Below are 16,482 nucleotides of genomic sequence, written 5' to 3'. Positions count from 1 at the left end.
TGCACTAATTCCATGCTTTTGAATTTAATACTAACGAATAATGACAGAGTTGCAAAAGATTTTTGAATGTTAATTTTTTTTTTTTTTTTAACAGAAAATTCTGCACCGATTCAGACTTGTAAAATAAATGACTTGTTAATCCTGTTTTATAGTTATTCATAGACTGTTTCTGTGTCAGTTTATTTTATAATTTGGCCTGTGTAGTCCTAAAACGTCAGCAATATGACTCCAGTTTTGTAAACTGTGGAGACTCTTGCACTAGAAAACACCAGCTGCTACATAATTAGCTATATACACACGTATATATATGTGTATATATATATATATATATATATATATATATATATATATACACACACACACACATTATATGTACACAGATCATTAAATGGAATGCGTATACATAAACACACTGCAATGCAACGTAACAATCGCAAGTGTACATCTTCCAAGTACATTGACCAGCAAGGTGAATACAAGGTTGATACAGTTGATTATTTGCAAGAAAGAGCGGTAGCTCTAGATATATCTAAGGCTTTTGACAGAGTATGGCATGAAGGTCTTCTCAGGAAAATCAGATCATACGGTATCACTGGAACAATGCTTAACATAATTAAATCCTTAGATAAGAGAAAAATCCAGGTTGTCCTCGATGGTCATACATCTAAACAATATGATATAAATGCAGGAGTGCCTCAGGGGTCTATCCTTGTCTTTGAGATGGGTATATATGCTGATAACACCACGCTTTATAACAGACACAACAGGAAAACAAATGAACACATATCTAAAGAAATGGCAGAAACACTAGAGGACAACCTCCAATCTGTAGTGGAATGGGGGAAAAAAATGGATGGTCACATTCAATGCTGCCAAGACTAAACTTGTTTCCTTCAATAAATACAAGAAACCTTCTCTACCACCAATAGCAATGACCAAAGATTCATTATCTGAAAGTACTTCTTGTAAACTCTACGGACTAACGTTCACAGGAAACATGAGTTGGAAACATTACATTGAGAGCATTGCCAGGACCGCTGCGAAAAAGGTAGATTCTCTCTACCGTACTAGAAATCTACTAATGCCTGTAAGTATTCTGTACCTCTATAAGGCCACCATTCAGCCATGTATGGAGTATTGTTGTCACATTTGGGCTGGTGCATCTGCTACTAGTCTCTCACTCCTAGACAAGGTTCAAAAGAAAGTCGCCAACCTAATAGGTCCTGAACTGTCATCTAAGCTTCAGCTTCTGTCCCATCGACGAAATGTAGCATCCCTCTGCCTGTTCTACAAGTACTTTAACGGCTAGTGCTCTGACGAACTGCAAGTACTTGTACCCCCCTCGACGTAAATACCCCCGACAAACCCGATAAGCAGCAAAATCCCACCTCTTCACAGTGGAGATCCCTAGATGTAAAAGAACCTTCTACTCCAGTAGTTTCTTCTCCAGAACCGCTAGACTTTGGAATTCCTTTCTGGGTTCTTGCTTCCCCAACTGTGCTGACATACAGAAGTTCAAGTGTAATGTAAACCGACATCTTGCTGCCCAAATCCCCACATAGTACCCCTGTAGCTTATGTCCCTGATAGAAGCCCCCTACATCAAAGTGGCAATGTGCCTCGTTTGGGGTAAAAATGTAAAAATAAAAAAAAAAAATTTCAAACTCAGAAACAGAGTCTCAACTCGTTCATTCATTTTGAATGAATCAAATGATTCTGTTGTTGGTATTTGAAGGCTGCCAACATCTCTGAATCAATTTGAACTTAACACACCCAGGTTGTCATCAGTATTGTTAACCACGGACTTCCAAGGAAATGTTCAAGAGATAGGAGACAACTCTAGCCTAACTATACAGTTACTTTGGTACTTCTACAGTTTAATCAAGACATTAAAAAATGAAAATATCGAAAAAAAAGGTTATATTGTATGTATCTGTTAAGGAATGAAGTTCTCAGAAAAAAAATTTCAACTTAATTTCCAGGTAAAAAAACAATTTGTTATGACACTTAGCAAAAGGTTTGATTTTTAGGAAGAAAAGCTAGTATTAAAGATGGGGAGGGAGTGTCAGGGTTTTAAACTGAGTTATCTCCCCGTGGCGTGTTCAAAAAATTCCAAGATGTCAACTTCAACGGGCATGTTTTTTCACTGTAAAAAAAAACAAAAGAAAACAAAAAAAAATACTCAATCAAATTAAGTGAAATTTTTTTTCAGAGATCTTCAGTCCAAAACGATACATACAATATAAGCTTTTTTCAATATTTTCATTTTTTAATGTCTTGATTAAACTGTACAAGTGCTGTTACTTTAAACTAATTTGTGATACGTCTGTTAATAACCACTGTACTTTTTGTGTTTTTATATAAATTTTTGACAATGTTTATGATTTTGCTATCAATTCCAATCACCTTTACTATTTTCACAGGTTTTAACCACACTATGTCAAAAGCCGCTTTAAAATTTATAAAGTTGAAATGTATTGCAATTTTTTTCGGTTTTTAGTATTTTTTAGCATTACAACACAATATTGTGTTTTTCTTTGTTTTACTGAATCATAAAAACACAAAAATTTCATAATTGTTTATTAAAAAAAAAAAAAAAAAAAAAAAAAATCAATGAGAGAATTACCAAAGAGTCCAACAATCGCGAGTGTACGTCTTCCGAGTACATCAACCAACCAGACACCAACAAAGGCGAATACAAGATTGATACAGTTGATGAGTGCCGAGCTCCAGATAGCAGCGCTCACGTCTCCGACGCCAGTCATTTTGATGATTATTCCACTGTAATAACTGTACAAATAGAATTGAAAAAAAAAAAAAAAGTGAGAAAAAGATATTTAAAAAAGTCAGTGCACATGCAGAATATGGACTTCATTATTGTCGGCATATTACAGGAAAGTTACGTTATATAAACAAGTTCTTATTGAACCATCCTCTTGAATAATCATATACTTACAACCACTACTGATCATTCACCAACCACCTGACATTCATTAATCTTTATCCTCGAGTGGCCTTGTGATATGTGGTGATTTCCTTGTAAAAAATACCAATAACAGAAAAAGATTAAAAGCCGACTGTGACCATTTGATGAACTGACTGTTAATCACTGAAAGAGAATATCACAAATAGCAAAAATTTGTTTAGTCATTTACTGTTATAACATTTATCCTTGAGTGGCCTTTGGGCCTTGATAAGTGATGATTCCCTTATCACTGATGTTGGACGAAGTAGGAAATAAGAACTCCAATCGATTTCACTGTGAAGAAAGAAACAAAAGGACAGATTTCGGTCGACACTGACCTTGACCTTCGCACACACATTGCCTCTGTAACGGATTTTCACGACCAAGAGTTTTTTTATATATATATATATATATATATATATATATATATATATATATATATTTACACAGCTTTAATTAAACTTATTAATAATAAGAAAATATAACAAGTTTTTTGGGGTTTTTTTTACATGGAGTTCACCACTTATCAAGGCTCAATGGCCACTCAGGGATAAGGGTTATTGTGTGTACAGTAATCAAAGGGATAGTGTAGCAATAGTATTGGAGAATTGGTAAGGTGTCATTACTTAGGGGGGGGGGCGGTTCATCAGGAATTTGTTTATGTTGGACTTGAAGACATCCAGGTTGAAGTCGGGAGGGAAACAGGCAAGCGGCAAGATTTATTTTTACAGAGGTGATGTGCATGCTAAGATTAAATGTTTATGAATTTATTTATTGCGGACTATTATACTCATCTTTCTTAGTTGTTGTTTCACCACGTTTCGGCCAACTATTCCTCTGGCCTTCGTCTGATGGTTAACTGCGACGGGATAGGAACTCCTAACTACATCCACAGCAATTACTGCCTTCTGTAGTTGTCGTCTCACGTTTTGGCCAAGTAAGCCTCTGGCCAGCTTTGAGTAGGATTGAAACCGCTATCTTCAGACAATACTCACCTGAAACTGTAGAGATTCAATGTCTATCCACTGCGCCATAGGCCTTGAAGGGTGATCAAGGTTGAATTTTTTGGTTTTATAAATTCATGTTTATTTCATTATCTGATCTTCCATGGTCGGGTCCGTACCGAATGGTATATATATTATTTAATTGGAATTCATTATTGAGATGAGTATTAGTTAATTTATTTACTATTGAACTATTATCCTCAGCTTTTTAGTTGTTGTTTCATGAAGTTTCGGCCAACTATTCCTCTGGCCTTCGTCAGGTGGTAACCGCGATGAGATAGGAACTCTGAATCTCCTTAGAGGCTTACTTGGCCAAAAACATGGTGAGACGAAAACAACTACAGAAAGTTGTAATTGCTGTAGATGCAGTTGGGAGATTTGGAGTTCCTATCCCGTCGCGGTTACCACCTGACGAAGGCCAGAGGAATAGTTGGCCGGAACGTCATGAAACAACTAAAAAAAAAAAAAAGATGGGGATAAAAGTCCGCAATAAATAAATTAATAAATATTTACTCATCTCAATAATGAATTCCAATTAAAATAATATATACCAGTGTTGATGAAAACCTGTCTTTTTGTTTCTCTCTTCACATTCAGTTGGGGTCCTTATTCCTTATGTTTTCAATTATTTACATTATTCAGATTACTGATCTCATCTTGAATGTTATTTTCACAACATTTCAGCTAATTTAACCTTTGACCTTCTTCAAGTGTGTCTTGCCAAACATGGAAAGCTTTATGTCGAACTCACTATTACATATATATGGCCTTAATTAGATTCACACAGAAAAGCCTTCTATTAGGACTCATCGTCATTATCCAAGAACATCGAACAAAAAGTGACTTAATAGATGCTATAATAAATCTCATGATCTTACCATTTAGTTACAGCTTTATCAGCCTCTCAAAGTATCAGTGTCTGCTTTTATATAATTTATTTATAGAAGTAAATGAAAACAAAGTATGTTTTATTTGATTCTTAACTTTCATAATTAACCATCAGATTGTTGCAATAGTTTTGGTATTGTGAGAAGGTATGATTACAGAAAAATGGAAGGTTCTATTTCTATTTATAGACAGGGTTGATAGGAACTGACCAATCAAATTGAATGACGCTCTGCTATCGACCAATCAGAGACTGGAATCACTCCATAAAACATACTGGATCTTTAAAATTCCTGCACATAATTTTTCATGTCCACACGAGAAGGAATTTTGCTCTTTGTCTGTGTTAGGGTAAATCTAAGAATAGAGTTGTTTCCCTTGGATGGAATAAGGGTGATTGCCCTTGGTTTGAAATGTAAAGTCGAGTTTGTTATAACACCTTAAAACACAGACACGTAGCTTCAACTTGAGAGACTATCATTGCATATCTAGTAGTCATAATTTCCGTCTTAACTTGTTAAATAAATAATAAGGCACCCATTTTAAAATCCGCAATAGTCTGCAAACTTTTGCATATTCAAGACTTCTATGGATTGGCTTTCCAACAGGAAACTATTCTTCATCAACAAGCTTTTACAATTCAAGACTTCTATGGATTGGCTTTCCAACAGGAAACTATTCTTCATCAACAAGCTTTTACAATTCAAGACTTCTATGGATTGGCTTTCCAACAGGAAACTATTCTTCATCAACAAGCTTTTACAATTCAAGACTTCTATGGATTGGCTTTCCAACAGGAAACTATTCTTCATCAACAAGCTTTTACAATTCAAGACTTCTATGGATTGGTTATCAAACAAAAAAAAAAAAAAACGCTATTCTGTTCACTTCTAAAACTAAAACGGCTTACAACACAAAACAGACAGACAGAGGCATTTGTGGTTGAGATTATCAGTTTTCTACATTATAGATCGTGTCATTTGCACGGCTTCCAAGGGGGAAACTGATCTGAAAACATTAGTTTTGTCTTGCTAAAAAACATGACATCATTCTTCATCATCGCTCCGTTTTGTCTACAGCGTTTATCTCTGCCTCATTACATCGCCCATCTTTCATTCAACATTGGGAATAATTCTTTTTTTACAGATCTTGGTTATTATCACACTGAGTGTGACTCTTGTCGAAATTCATACTAGCTAACTTAATTGTTACTGATGTACAACTATGCACTTCTCCGCTTGACAGCAAAATGTTCCTATAGTCTTCTTCTCTTTGATCTTCTCTTCTGGCCGTGTTGTTGTCTCTCTCTGCCAATGGGTCATACTGGTTCACAAGTATATAAATAAAAAAATAATAATGCAAAAGAAAACAAACTCTGACACATTCCACATTGGGCTGTGTGTGTGTGTGTGTGTGTGTGTCATCATCACTGGAAACTATCTTCTAAGCAATAAGGTCAACAGCAATACAGAGAAAGACCTTTTCTCCAAACTAAGGTATCCTATATTAATTATCAATCATTGTATACCAGCTAATGAGGGTTGAGGACATGCATTGCATGATAAGAAATAGTATGAGAATGATACGAATGATACGAATGGATACAAGTTTTAAACACAGGCTTACATTTGATGACTTCAGAGGAAGATCAAGTGTAGACAGTATAAGGATATGTGTGCAGAACAGGAGACTTTGTTGGTATGATCACGTTGAAAGAATGGATGAGAGTTCTTGCATCAATAAAAGAACAGTTTAGATAGCAGTGTCAGTTTACCAGTGAAGGCAAAGGAAAATATGGAAGGAAATGATGAAGACGGATTTGAAAGAAAGAGTGATCCAAATAAAGACCTGGCCAGAGATAGGTTGGCATGAAGTCGAAGTTTAAAGCTGTCGAGTTCATCCCAGGATGTAAAACGGACATTAAACTGATGATGATGATTTCCATTATTTTTGTTCTAATATTTCACCCACGGTGGGGGGAGTATGACATGATAACAATACCTTTTACACAATTTCTCGACATAAAAGAAAGATATCAATCTACCATCTGTGATACATGAATTTTTTAAAAGGTTTTACTTACATGACAGTGTTTGCTCCTGAAAACTGTGAGAAAAAATGCATCGCGCAACCAACGAGTAAAGCTCGCCTTACAGATGGCGTCTTTATCATTCGTAAGTAGACATTCCCACCACCTGGAAAAAAAATTTTTTTTTTTTTTAAATGATATATGATAAAACTAACAAAACAAAAACATTGTGTTTATGCAGTATAATGAAATTTCAAATAAATTTATTATAGAAAGAAATGTGATTACAAACTTACGTGTCCCCCCCTCTCCCCAAAAAGTCTAGGTTCAATACTATCGATCAAAATCCAACTTCTTTCCCATTGCCACAATGTTGCATCCTTGTGCCTTCTCGATATAAATACACCTGATTTATTCGACAAGTAGCAAAATTTCACCCCTTCACTGTAAATGTCTCTAAATGGCGTAAAACCTTCTATGCTACCAGTTTCTTTCCACAAACTGCTAGACTTTGGAATTTCCTTCTTCCTTCACTGTACTAGACTTGCTTAAGGTGAATAAAAAATTATATAAAAATATGTGATTTAAAAAGAAAACAAAAAGCATGAATAAAAATTAAAGTTAAAAAAAACTCCCAGGCAGCACCGTGTAGGTACATATCATGTACTGGTATGCAGCAGAAACCCTAATATTTATTCCACCACTGATTAAAGCAAAATTACCAAAGATTATATTATGTTTTGTAAGGAGCAAATAAGTGATAATCATATACAAATTGAGACATTTTTGTTTCTTTTATTCATTTTGCCTAATTTCCTTAAGGTTTTAAAAGGTTGATTCCCCCCAAAAATGGGACAAGTAGCACAACAAAACATATTGGATATAATAATATATATTTCACTATAATAAGGTCAGGAGTTCAAAATGTCAGATCAGAGATAATAATTTTAAGAGCAGCTAAGGAGTGGAACGGCAGGATATAAAGGGCAAATCAAATGCCTCTGTTAAGCAAAGTTTAACATTTCAAACTTATTTTTAAAACTTAAGAACAAGGGGGTCAATATTTAGGATTGAGAAAAAGCAAATCTCATCCCACACTCTACAATAATAAAAAAAACTAAAAAAAAACTGGAATTATTCATATACTAGCATGGCTACCCAACATTGCCGGGGGGGGGCAACAAAATAGAACCATTAAAAGATGTGTGCAACAGCTGACTTGAAACCTCTCTATCTTTCTACCTCATTCTATAACCTCTATCTTGATTTTAATACACGCTGTATTTTTTGAGAAATCACACCATATAATATTTTCTGCTTACCTTAACTCTACTAGACCGAACTACTGATATACCGGTAATTTCCGATAATACTATATACAAAGCTACCGCTAAACCGGTATTTTTCCGACTGTGTTTTTGTGTTGCCAGGGAGGTAAAAATAGCTACCCAATCGCTGCTTAGCCTCAGTTTAGCACAATGTTCTGCAAATGCCTTCCTTTGTTTTGGTGGTAGACGAAAAGCAAAAAAGTTACTAACGCATTTAACTTTTTTTTCACAATTTTGCCCAGGATGCAGGCACAGGGTCAAATTAGGTTCAGTAGCTCAAGTCTGGTAGGGTTATGGTCAAGGCACAGTTTCATCATAATATCTTCTAGAAATTGTTTACTAATCAAATTTGGTTTTATACAAACAAACATACTGGATTAATTTTGGTGTATAGCTTTTTATTTTAACCTAACATAATAAAGTTTGGTACTTTTATATTTTAGCTTTCTTTGATTTTTTATTTTTTTGAACAGCTTGATTCAGGACAAGGGGAGACAATCACAAAATTTTCACTAGATATGGACATAATACTTTGTAAATGAATTATTTTTTTTGTAATAACTGCTCGATTTGTTTCAAAATTTTAATTTATTACAAAAACTGCTTGCTTACAAAAATGCAATAAATGTTTCGGCAATTGATGCTTTCTGTTATGTTACTGTGTTTACTTTTTACAAGGGAGTCAACACTTATCAAAGCCTGGGGCCTACTCGAGGATAATGTAAGGTGGTAGTATAATAATCATTAATGAGGGAAATTGGGTATAACTCGATTATTTAAAGGGACAGCTCAACAAGAACTTGTCTATATTGAACTTGAAGGCTACCATATTGTAGTTAGCCAGAAAACAGGCCAGCAGAACAGTGTTTTACAGGCAGGCAGTTCTAGGAAAGAAGCTTTGATCATGGAATCTGCGCTTAGATTTAGGCACAGATAGAGAGCGAGGGAAATTGTTGATAGTGGTTGTAGCTAGCCGAGCATTTTTTTTGTGAAAGATTGGCAAATGGGGTGGACCATATATTGGAGGTCAGATGACAACTTAATGTATTTGTTTTGAAAACCAAATAAAGCTAAAATGCAGAAATACCTAAAGTTTTCTGTAATTTTTTTCATATTGGGGTAAAACTGGCTATGTGCCTTTTTTTTTGTTTTTAATCAGTGGTTTTCATTTTTTAGTTAAAAAAAAAAAAAAAGAAAAAAAAAGGTACTTGTACTGTTTAATCAAGACGTTAAAAAATGAAAATATCGAAAAAAAAAGAAAAAAAAAAAGATTATTTTGTACGTCTCTTTTGGACTGAAGATCTAAAAAAAAAAAACTTTCACTTAATTTGATCGTGTAGTTTTATTTTTTACAGCAGAAAAACATGTTTATAACAGCGCATTGAAGGTAGCCATATTTGAATTTTTTGAACACGCCACGGGGAGATAACTCGGTTTAAAGCGCCGACACTCGCTCCCCATCTTTAATTCTAGCTTTTCTCCCTAAAAATCGAACCTTTTGCTCAGTATCATGAATTGTTTTTTCGCTGTAAAAAAAAAAAAAAAAAAAAAAAAAAAAAAAACTACTTGAAATTAAATTTTTTTTTTTTTTTTGGAGAACTTCATTCCATAACGGATACATGCAATATAACTTTTTTTTTTATATTTTTATTTTTTGATGTCTTGATTAAACTGTACAAAAAAAAAAAAAGCAAAAAAAAAAAAAAAGCAAAAAAAGCCAATTGATTTCACTTTCATTTCTCGTCCCTATGGTGGACCACTACTGAATGAGCATAACTCACCTGCTATTTCGTAAGAACGTTTCATCTCTTCGCAGTTGCTTTTGATCTCATAGATCTCATCCTCAACATCGTTTGTGTTCCGCATTCGAATAAGGACTTCTTTAGCTTGACTGATGTGGGATTTTTGGATTAACCAACGCGGAGATTCTGGCATGAAGAGCAATCCAATGAATTGTATGACCGACCAGATGCCTTGAAAGGCCCACATGTACCTGCAATGATACAGATGGGAGTGCCTTTAAATGGAATAAAAAACTGATGCTTGTCTTATTCAAGAGGAAGGGGAAATACTCTGGATATTCAAAGGGGAAAAAAAGAGTAGAAATTGGACCTTGGGTTTACTTCCGGCAACTGCCTAACTCTCGTTTCTTTTATTTTGTCCTTTAGTCCTCACATTCTAGGAGTGACATTTTCGACAAAGGGAAAAGAATTGCTGTTTTCTTGGTTAAAATTTATTTATCCATTTTACACTTATCATTGGTTAGCTTTTAACTTTGAAGTAGTATCTGTTTTAGTTCCTTACTTGTGGCCTCATGCCTTGTTTAAAGCGATTTCCATTGAAAAAAAAAAAAAAGATACGTCCTGAACTGTCATCTAAACTTCATCCTCTGTCCCATCAACGAAATGTTGCATCCCTCTACCTGTTCTACAAGTATTTTAATGGTGAATGCTCTGACGAACTACGAGCACTTGTACCCCCTCAACGTAAATGCTGCCTACAAACCTGACAACCAGCTAAATCCCACCCCTACACAGTAGAGATCCCTAGGTGCAAGAAAGTCTTCTACTCCAATAGTTTCTTCCCCAGACTTTGGAACTCTCTTCCGAGATTCTGCTTACCCAACTGTACTGACATGCAGAAGTTCAAGTGTAATGTGAACAGACATCTTGCTGTTCATCTCCCTTCATATCCCTGTAACTTATGTCCCCGATAGTAGCCCCCTACTTCAAGTGGCACTGTACCTTGTTTGGGATGGAAATTGAATGAAAAAAAAAAAAAAAAAATTATTATAAACTAGCATGAATAACCAACATTACCTGGACACATGGAAAAAATTTTAAAGTTTCTTTTAAAACCTCTCTCCTCCCCTCTCTTCCTACTCTCTTCTACCTTCTTACTCTCTCTTGCCATCCTCTTTACCCTCTCTTATTTTCTCTGACAACTGAGAAAAAAAAAATAAAAATAAAAAAATAAAAATCGCTCAAAATGTTAACCCCTCCCCCCTCCCCAATCCCGACTAATTCTGTTCCTGTTGACCCACAAAAAAAATGAAAAAAATTTTTTCTGAGGCAATGTGAAAAAAGAATTTATCAACTTTGTGGACGTGTCTTGTGCAGTATTTGACTTTTAGTTGAATACACGCACACACACAGACAATTTTCGTTTATATAATAGATTAATATAGGAGGCATTCTCTAATGTGGCATGGTTGCATTGACACATTTGATCACTCAAAGTTAAGCGATATTGATCCACATCGGTGCCAGATGTTTCATCATTAAAATATATCTGATGCGGTATGTGTGAGAGCAACAACATCTGCCTGGAAAAAATTACAAAAATGGTTTAAAACTACAAAAACTAGTCTTTACTTTAAAATGATTCTTTTTCAGAATGGTTTTATCCCTAATATAAAATAGGTATAATTATACACAATTATAAGTTAGACGCAAAGTGATGACGTTACTGACAGTGCATGAAACATTGGCTATTTTACTTGAGTATTTGGAGGCGCCTAGTGTTCAAGAAACAAAAATATAACAAATAAATGTTACCAAAGGCAAGATAAGTTACTCTTCTATCTACCTAGGTCAGCTTTTTGTGTGTTTTAAAAAAAAACTTATTTAAAAACCTTTATTTAGTTATTTACAAGTAGTGCTGTGTTTTAAGCTAGAACAAAAAATGGTCACTATGGGAGTCTTCATAATCGATACAAAATCAAAAATTAAACAAAATACTGATAGAAACCCACCCAATAAATGTCAATGTGACAGTTATTGGAGGAGTTTCTTCCAGTATTTTGTTTAATTTTCTGTTTTTTGACCGATTACCAAGAGTTCCTGAGCATTGTAATTCAACAGAGTAAACATGCAAATTCTTTTGAATCAAAAAATACATTTAAATATGTTAAATCACAAAATCTTATTCAGGTAGCTTATCTTGCTTTCAGTAACATTTATCTCAACATATAATAAAATAGGAATAATATTTCTCTATGAAAAAACATAGCATTGCAAATGCAAATGCCACATATAAATTCATTATGATCAGACTGCAGACCACTATCTTACATAGGTTTTGTACATATCTGCAGTTGCATTCATCCGTTATAATAAAATCGTACATTAATTCCTAGGAGAGTCATAATTCAAACTATGTTTATATTAACATTGGTAGTACATTTTCTCTCCAATTATTTTTTCCTCCTACTTTCCCAATCGTATCCAGGATTTTTTTTTTACATTTGTCACAATTTTTACCTATGCACCATCTGTAACTGATTTTTAGATAGATAAATTTTGTTATTTTTTTTCGTTTTCAGTTCTTAAAATAATGATCGTATCCTCATATAAATCTGACTGGCTCCCATTCGCTGTCTGCTTGCATTTCTCGGAATAAGAGATTATTAGTTTACTGTCATTTTTGAATGGTTAAACAAAAAACAAGATGGCGTTGCTCATCTTCTATATCTTCTTCTATATCTATCTATATATCTATATATCTATATCTATATATCTTCTATATATATATATATATATATATATATATATCTATAAAAACAGAGATGTGTGTGCCACAGACGATTTCTGATTGGTTAATCCAATAATCACATCTCCTAAAAAAGTATAGTTCTTACGCTCTTAACTTTACCATAAAATATTTTGGTCTTATTTATTGTCCATCTTGGAAGGGTTTAATTTTTTTCTAACTTGCCATTTACAAATTAGAAAAATACGAAAGTTACAGACATCACAATCCAACCTCTGACTCAACGTCCGCCATTAACACAAGAAAGCAAACGCTGGACAGATTATTAGTACTACTACTACTACAAACAATACAGCACGAAAACACGCGCACAAACGCACACACACTCACGTCCACTACCGTCCTTGGCTACGTCACGTTGTTATGGCAACACGATAAATACACAGTAAATTTGATTTTCTTCATTTCTACGCAAATATTACGCAAATATAAATCATATAGAATATCTGTATGATTATAATTACACGTAATAGTTAAATAAAGATGATCATCGTATAAGAGAACCGAAAAAAAAAACTAATAGGGAATTTGTATAAAGTTCTATTTTCTTTATAAATAAATAGAAAAAAGGGGTGTTGATAAGACTATCGATACTTATACAGTTTAGTGACGACATTAAAAAATGGAAATATTGAAAAAAATTTTTATTGTCCGTAACTGTTATAGACTGAAGTTCTCCGAAAAAAAATTCTTACAGCGAAAAACAATTATTTATCACGACGACGTCAACGTGGCCATTTTGGAAATGTACCTAGCAGAATACTTCCATTTTAGGCCAAATTTCGCAATCTAGCCTTTTTTTTTCTCGCCATATTGAGATGCGCACAACACATCTGAAATTTTTTTACGTTTTTTTTTTTTTTTTTTTAATCTGCAATTTTTTTGCGTATTTTTTTTTTTATAAATAAGAATACTATTGAATATGCAAAGAAATTGAAGAATGCAAAGAATTGAGGAATTTTTATACGAGATTATTTTCGAAACATGCTCAGTTGGACACGCATGGATAACTTCGAAACTTCGTTTATTTACTTCTGTTACAAATTAAAAAAAAAAAAAAAAAAAAAAAAACACCCCAAAAATGGCATCTGTCTTCGCAAAAAAAAAAAAAAAAAAAAAAAAAATCTCATTCTGGTGGAGGTAAAAAAAGGGCTAGATTGGCCTAAAATGGAGGTATTCTGCTATGTACGGCAGTTACCTGCCCTTGGGGAATTCCTGGGCCTGCAATAACATTTCCAAAATGGCCACGTTGACGTAGCCGTGATAAATAATTGTTTTTCGCTGTAAAAAAAAAACTACTTGATCAAATGAAGTGAAATTTTTTTTCGGAGAACTTCAGTCTATAACAGTTACGTACAATAAAATTTTTTTTTCAATATTTCCATTTTTTAATGTCGTCACTAAACTGTATAAGTACCAGACTATCAATACACACAAAAAAATATAGATTTATTTTTGGGTAAAGTTCCCCCGGGTTTTCCTTTCACTTCAGTAAATAATGGTCTTTTGTTATATATATATGGCGTACTATTATCCTTATATATATGATGTTTATGTTTATATATATGTATAGGTGATAGTGTCTGTGTGTGTCTGTGTGCATTTCCCTACGCTAAAACTCTGTCAATTTTAAGCCTACAGATTCGAAATTTGATATACAGGGTACTGAGATTTGGGTAAATCGATGTGATAGGTTTTCGACAGAAATTTGGCGATTAAGTGGTCAATATTCAACAATTAGACCTTTGAGAACTCTACCAAACTCCTCCTACAATTTAAGGTCTGAACACATGATATTTTATATATAGATTCCTTGGACATGGATCTAACTTATTAACTTTACTTGATCCCTAAACAATAAATGTTAAGAGGTCATAATAGGGGTCGAAATTTAAAAAAAATTGACCGTTTTTTTTTCCTCAGCATACACTTCAAAACACCTGGGCAACGCCGGGCACCGATTGCTAGTTTTTAATAAAAATGTTATAATCGAAATATATTTTTTAATCTTTATTTTTAAAAGTTTTTTTTTTTTTTAAATGGTTTATCTTCTATATATCTATATATATAAAAGCGAAAATATATGCATGTATGTATGTATGTATGTGTGTGTGTCTGCTAAAAACTTTCGACAGACAGAACAAAAATTCACAAATTTGGTCTCATATGAAAGCCCATCCTTCGCCCGAAAAATATCGAAAAATTGGCCAAAAACGTTAATTTTTTTTCACCCTGAAATCAACACCTTTCTACAGGGGGGGGGTCAACAAAAACCGTCCTCTCATGACGAGATCAGTTCTACGCATGCATCAGACGACGTCATGACCTGATTTAGTTTAAATATTTGAAGAACTGACACAATTTCATGTACGTCATGTTAGCTCAGTTGGTTAGAGCGTTGGTTCATTATCTAAACGTTTTGGGTTCGAATCGTGGTGTGAGATTTTTTTTTTTTTTCGATTTTTTAAATTTTAATATTGAAGCAGTGTTCGTTTTTCTGTTTTTTTTTTTTTTACTTCACTTATTCTTAGGTTTTCATTAACACCCCCACCCCCGACCGACCACACACACCCAAAAACACCCGGGTACACACCGATTTTTTAAAAATTTTAATATTGAAACAGGCTTATTTAAGCCATTTTTCACATGTTTTTTGGGGGGTGGGGTGGGGGTAGTTTTAACGTTCGTTTTTCTGTTTCCTTTTTTGTTTTTGTTTTTTCGATTTTTACATTTAACATCGTTCGTTTGCCTTATGTTAGTTTTTTTTGTGTTGTGTGTGTGTAAATTTTTTGTATGTCCAGCAAAGACTTTTTTCAGGGGAATTCTCCGGGGTGGGGGGTTACTATGTCTTAGAACTTTTTATATACGTCCTAGATCGTAATATTTACGATTTACGAAGGGATGTTGTGTCTACATTTATTTTGATCAACTTTTATCTTATAAAATTCACGCTTTTCTACCTCCTCGCGTTTTTGGTATAAACAAAAGCGAAACTAATCGAAAGACGAAAGCAGTTTCCTGGCCTGGTGGGTATGTCCAGAATCAATACGTTGAAAACTGTCATATCAGACAATTGCTATTCATTTGGACACTCCCCTTTTTATAGGGAGTTGGTTTTCCCCAACGTGTTGGAGAAACAAAACCAAAAAATCTGCCTCGAAGCCGATGTTAAGTGAGGGATTTCATTCCCCTATGGCGTGATGTTTGACCTCATTAAATTTATGCACCTGTGTGAACTCAGTCACTTAAGTTTTTAATCGTTTAATTTCAACCGTTCTCACATCTCTACCTTCTTAGCGTCGTGGTAAGTTGTCAGGCTTTTTTTTTTTTTTTTGCTTTCACCTCAAGGATTCGGGTTTGAGCCTACCTGCCTACCAAAACTTTTTTTTTCTTGCTAGTATATAATAAAAATATATTTTAAAAGTTTACATAAAATAGTCTTTTCATTAAAATTATTTTCTTTTAACATCTTGTAATAAAAATAAATATATTTTTAGTCTTTACTTTGAAATTTTTTTTTTTTTTTTACAATGGTTTTATAAAATAATATATTAAAAGACATTACATTAAAAAAATAGTCTTTACTTTGTAATGTTTTTATTACACATCATTAAAAAATGTATCCAATAAAGAATATTAAAAAAGAAATTGACTTTAATTTACCGGCACCAGACAAACTTTTGCAGATGACTATAATATAAAAGCTTCCCTTGCTTGTCCC

At 33.7% G+C, this 16,482-nt stretch overlaps 1 protein-coding gene across 1 annotated transcript in view; it reads right to left on the bottom strand.

Moving 5' to 3' along the window:
- Nucleotides 1–16,482, bottom strand: part of LOC145243493 (proton myo-inositol cotransporter-like) — a gene marked incomplete in the record, with an annotated part of 88,878 nt that overhangs the window by 13,435 nt on the left and 58,961 nt on the right. The window contains 3 exon segments of the mRNA XM_080106437.1: nt 2,626–2,789; nt 6,937–7,048; nt 9,992–10,203. Of these exon segments, the coding sequence (XP_079962563.1) occupies nt 2,626–2,789; nt 6,937–7,048; nt 9,992–10,203 (488 nt within the window).

Source organism: Euprymna scolopes, chromosome 22, assembly GCF_053919585.1.
Source record: "Euprymna scolopes isolate OS-2025 chromosome 22, ASM5391958v1, whole genome shotgun sequence".
In the NCBI taxonomy this organism is placed as follows: Eukaryota; Metazoa; Mollusca; class Cephalopoda; order Sepiida; family Sepiolidae; genus Euprymna; species Euprymna scolopes.
Note: the sequence above shows the minus strand (reverse complement) of the source record. Positions and strands in the feature narration are given on the sequence as shown.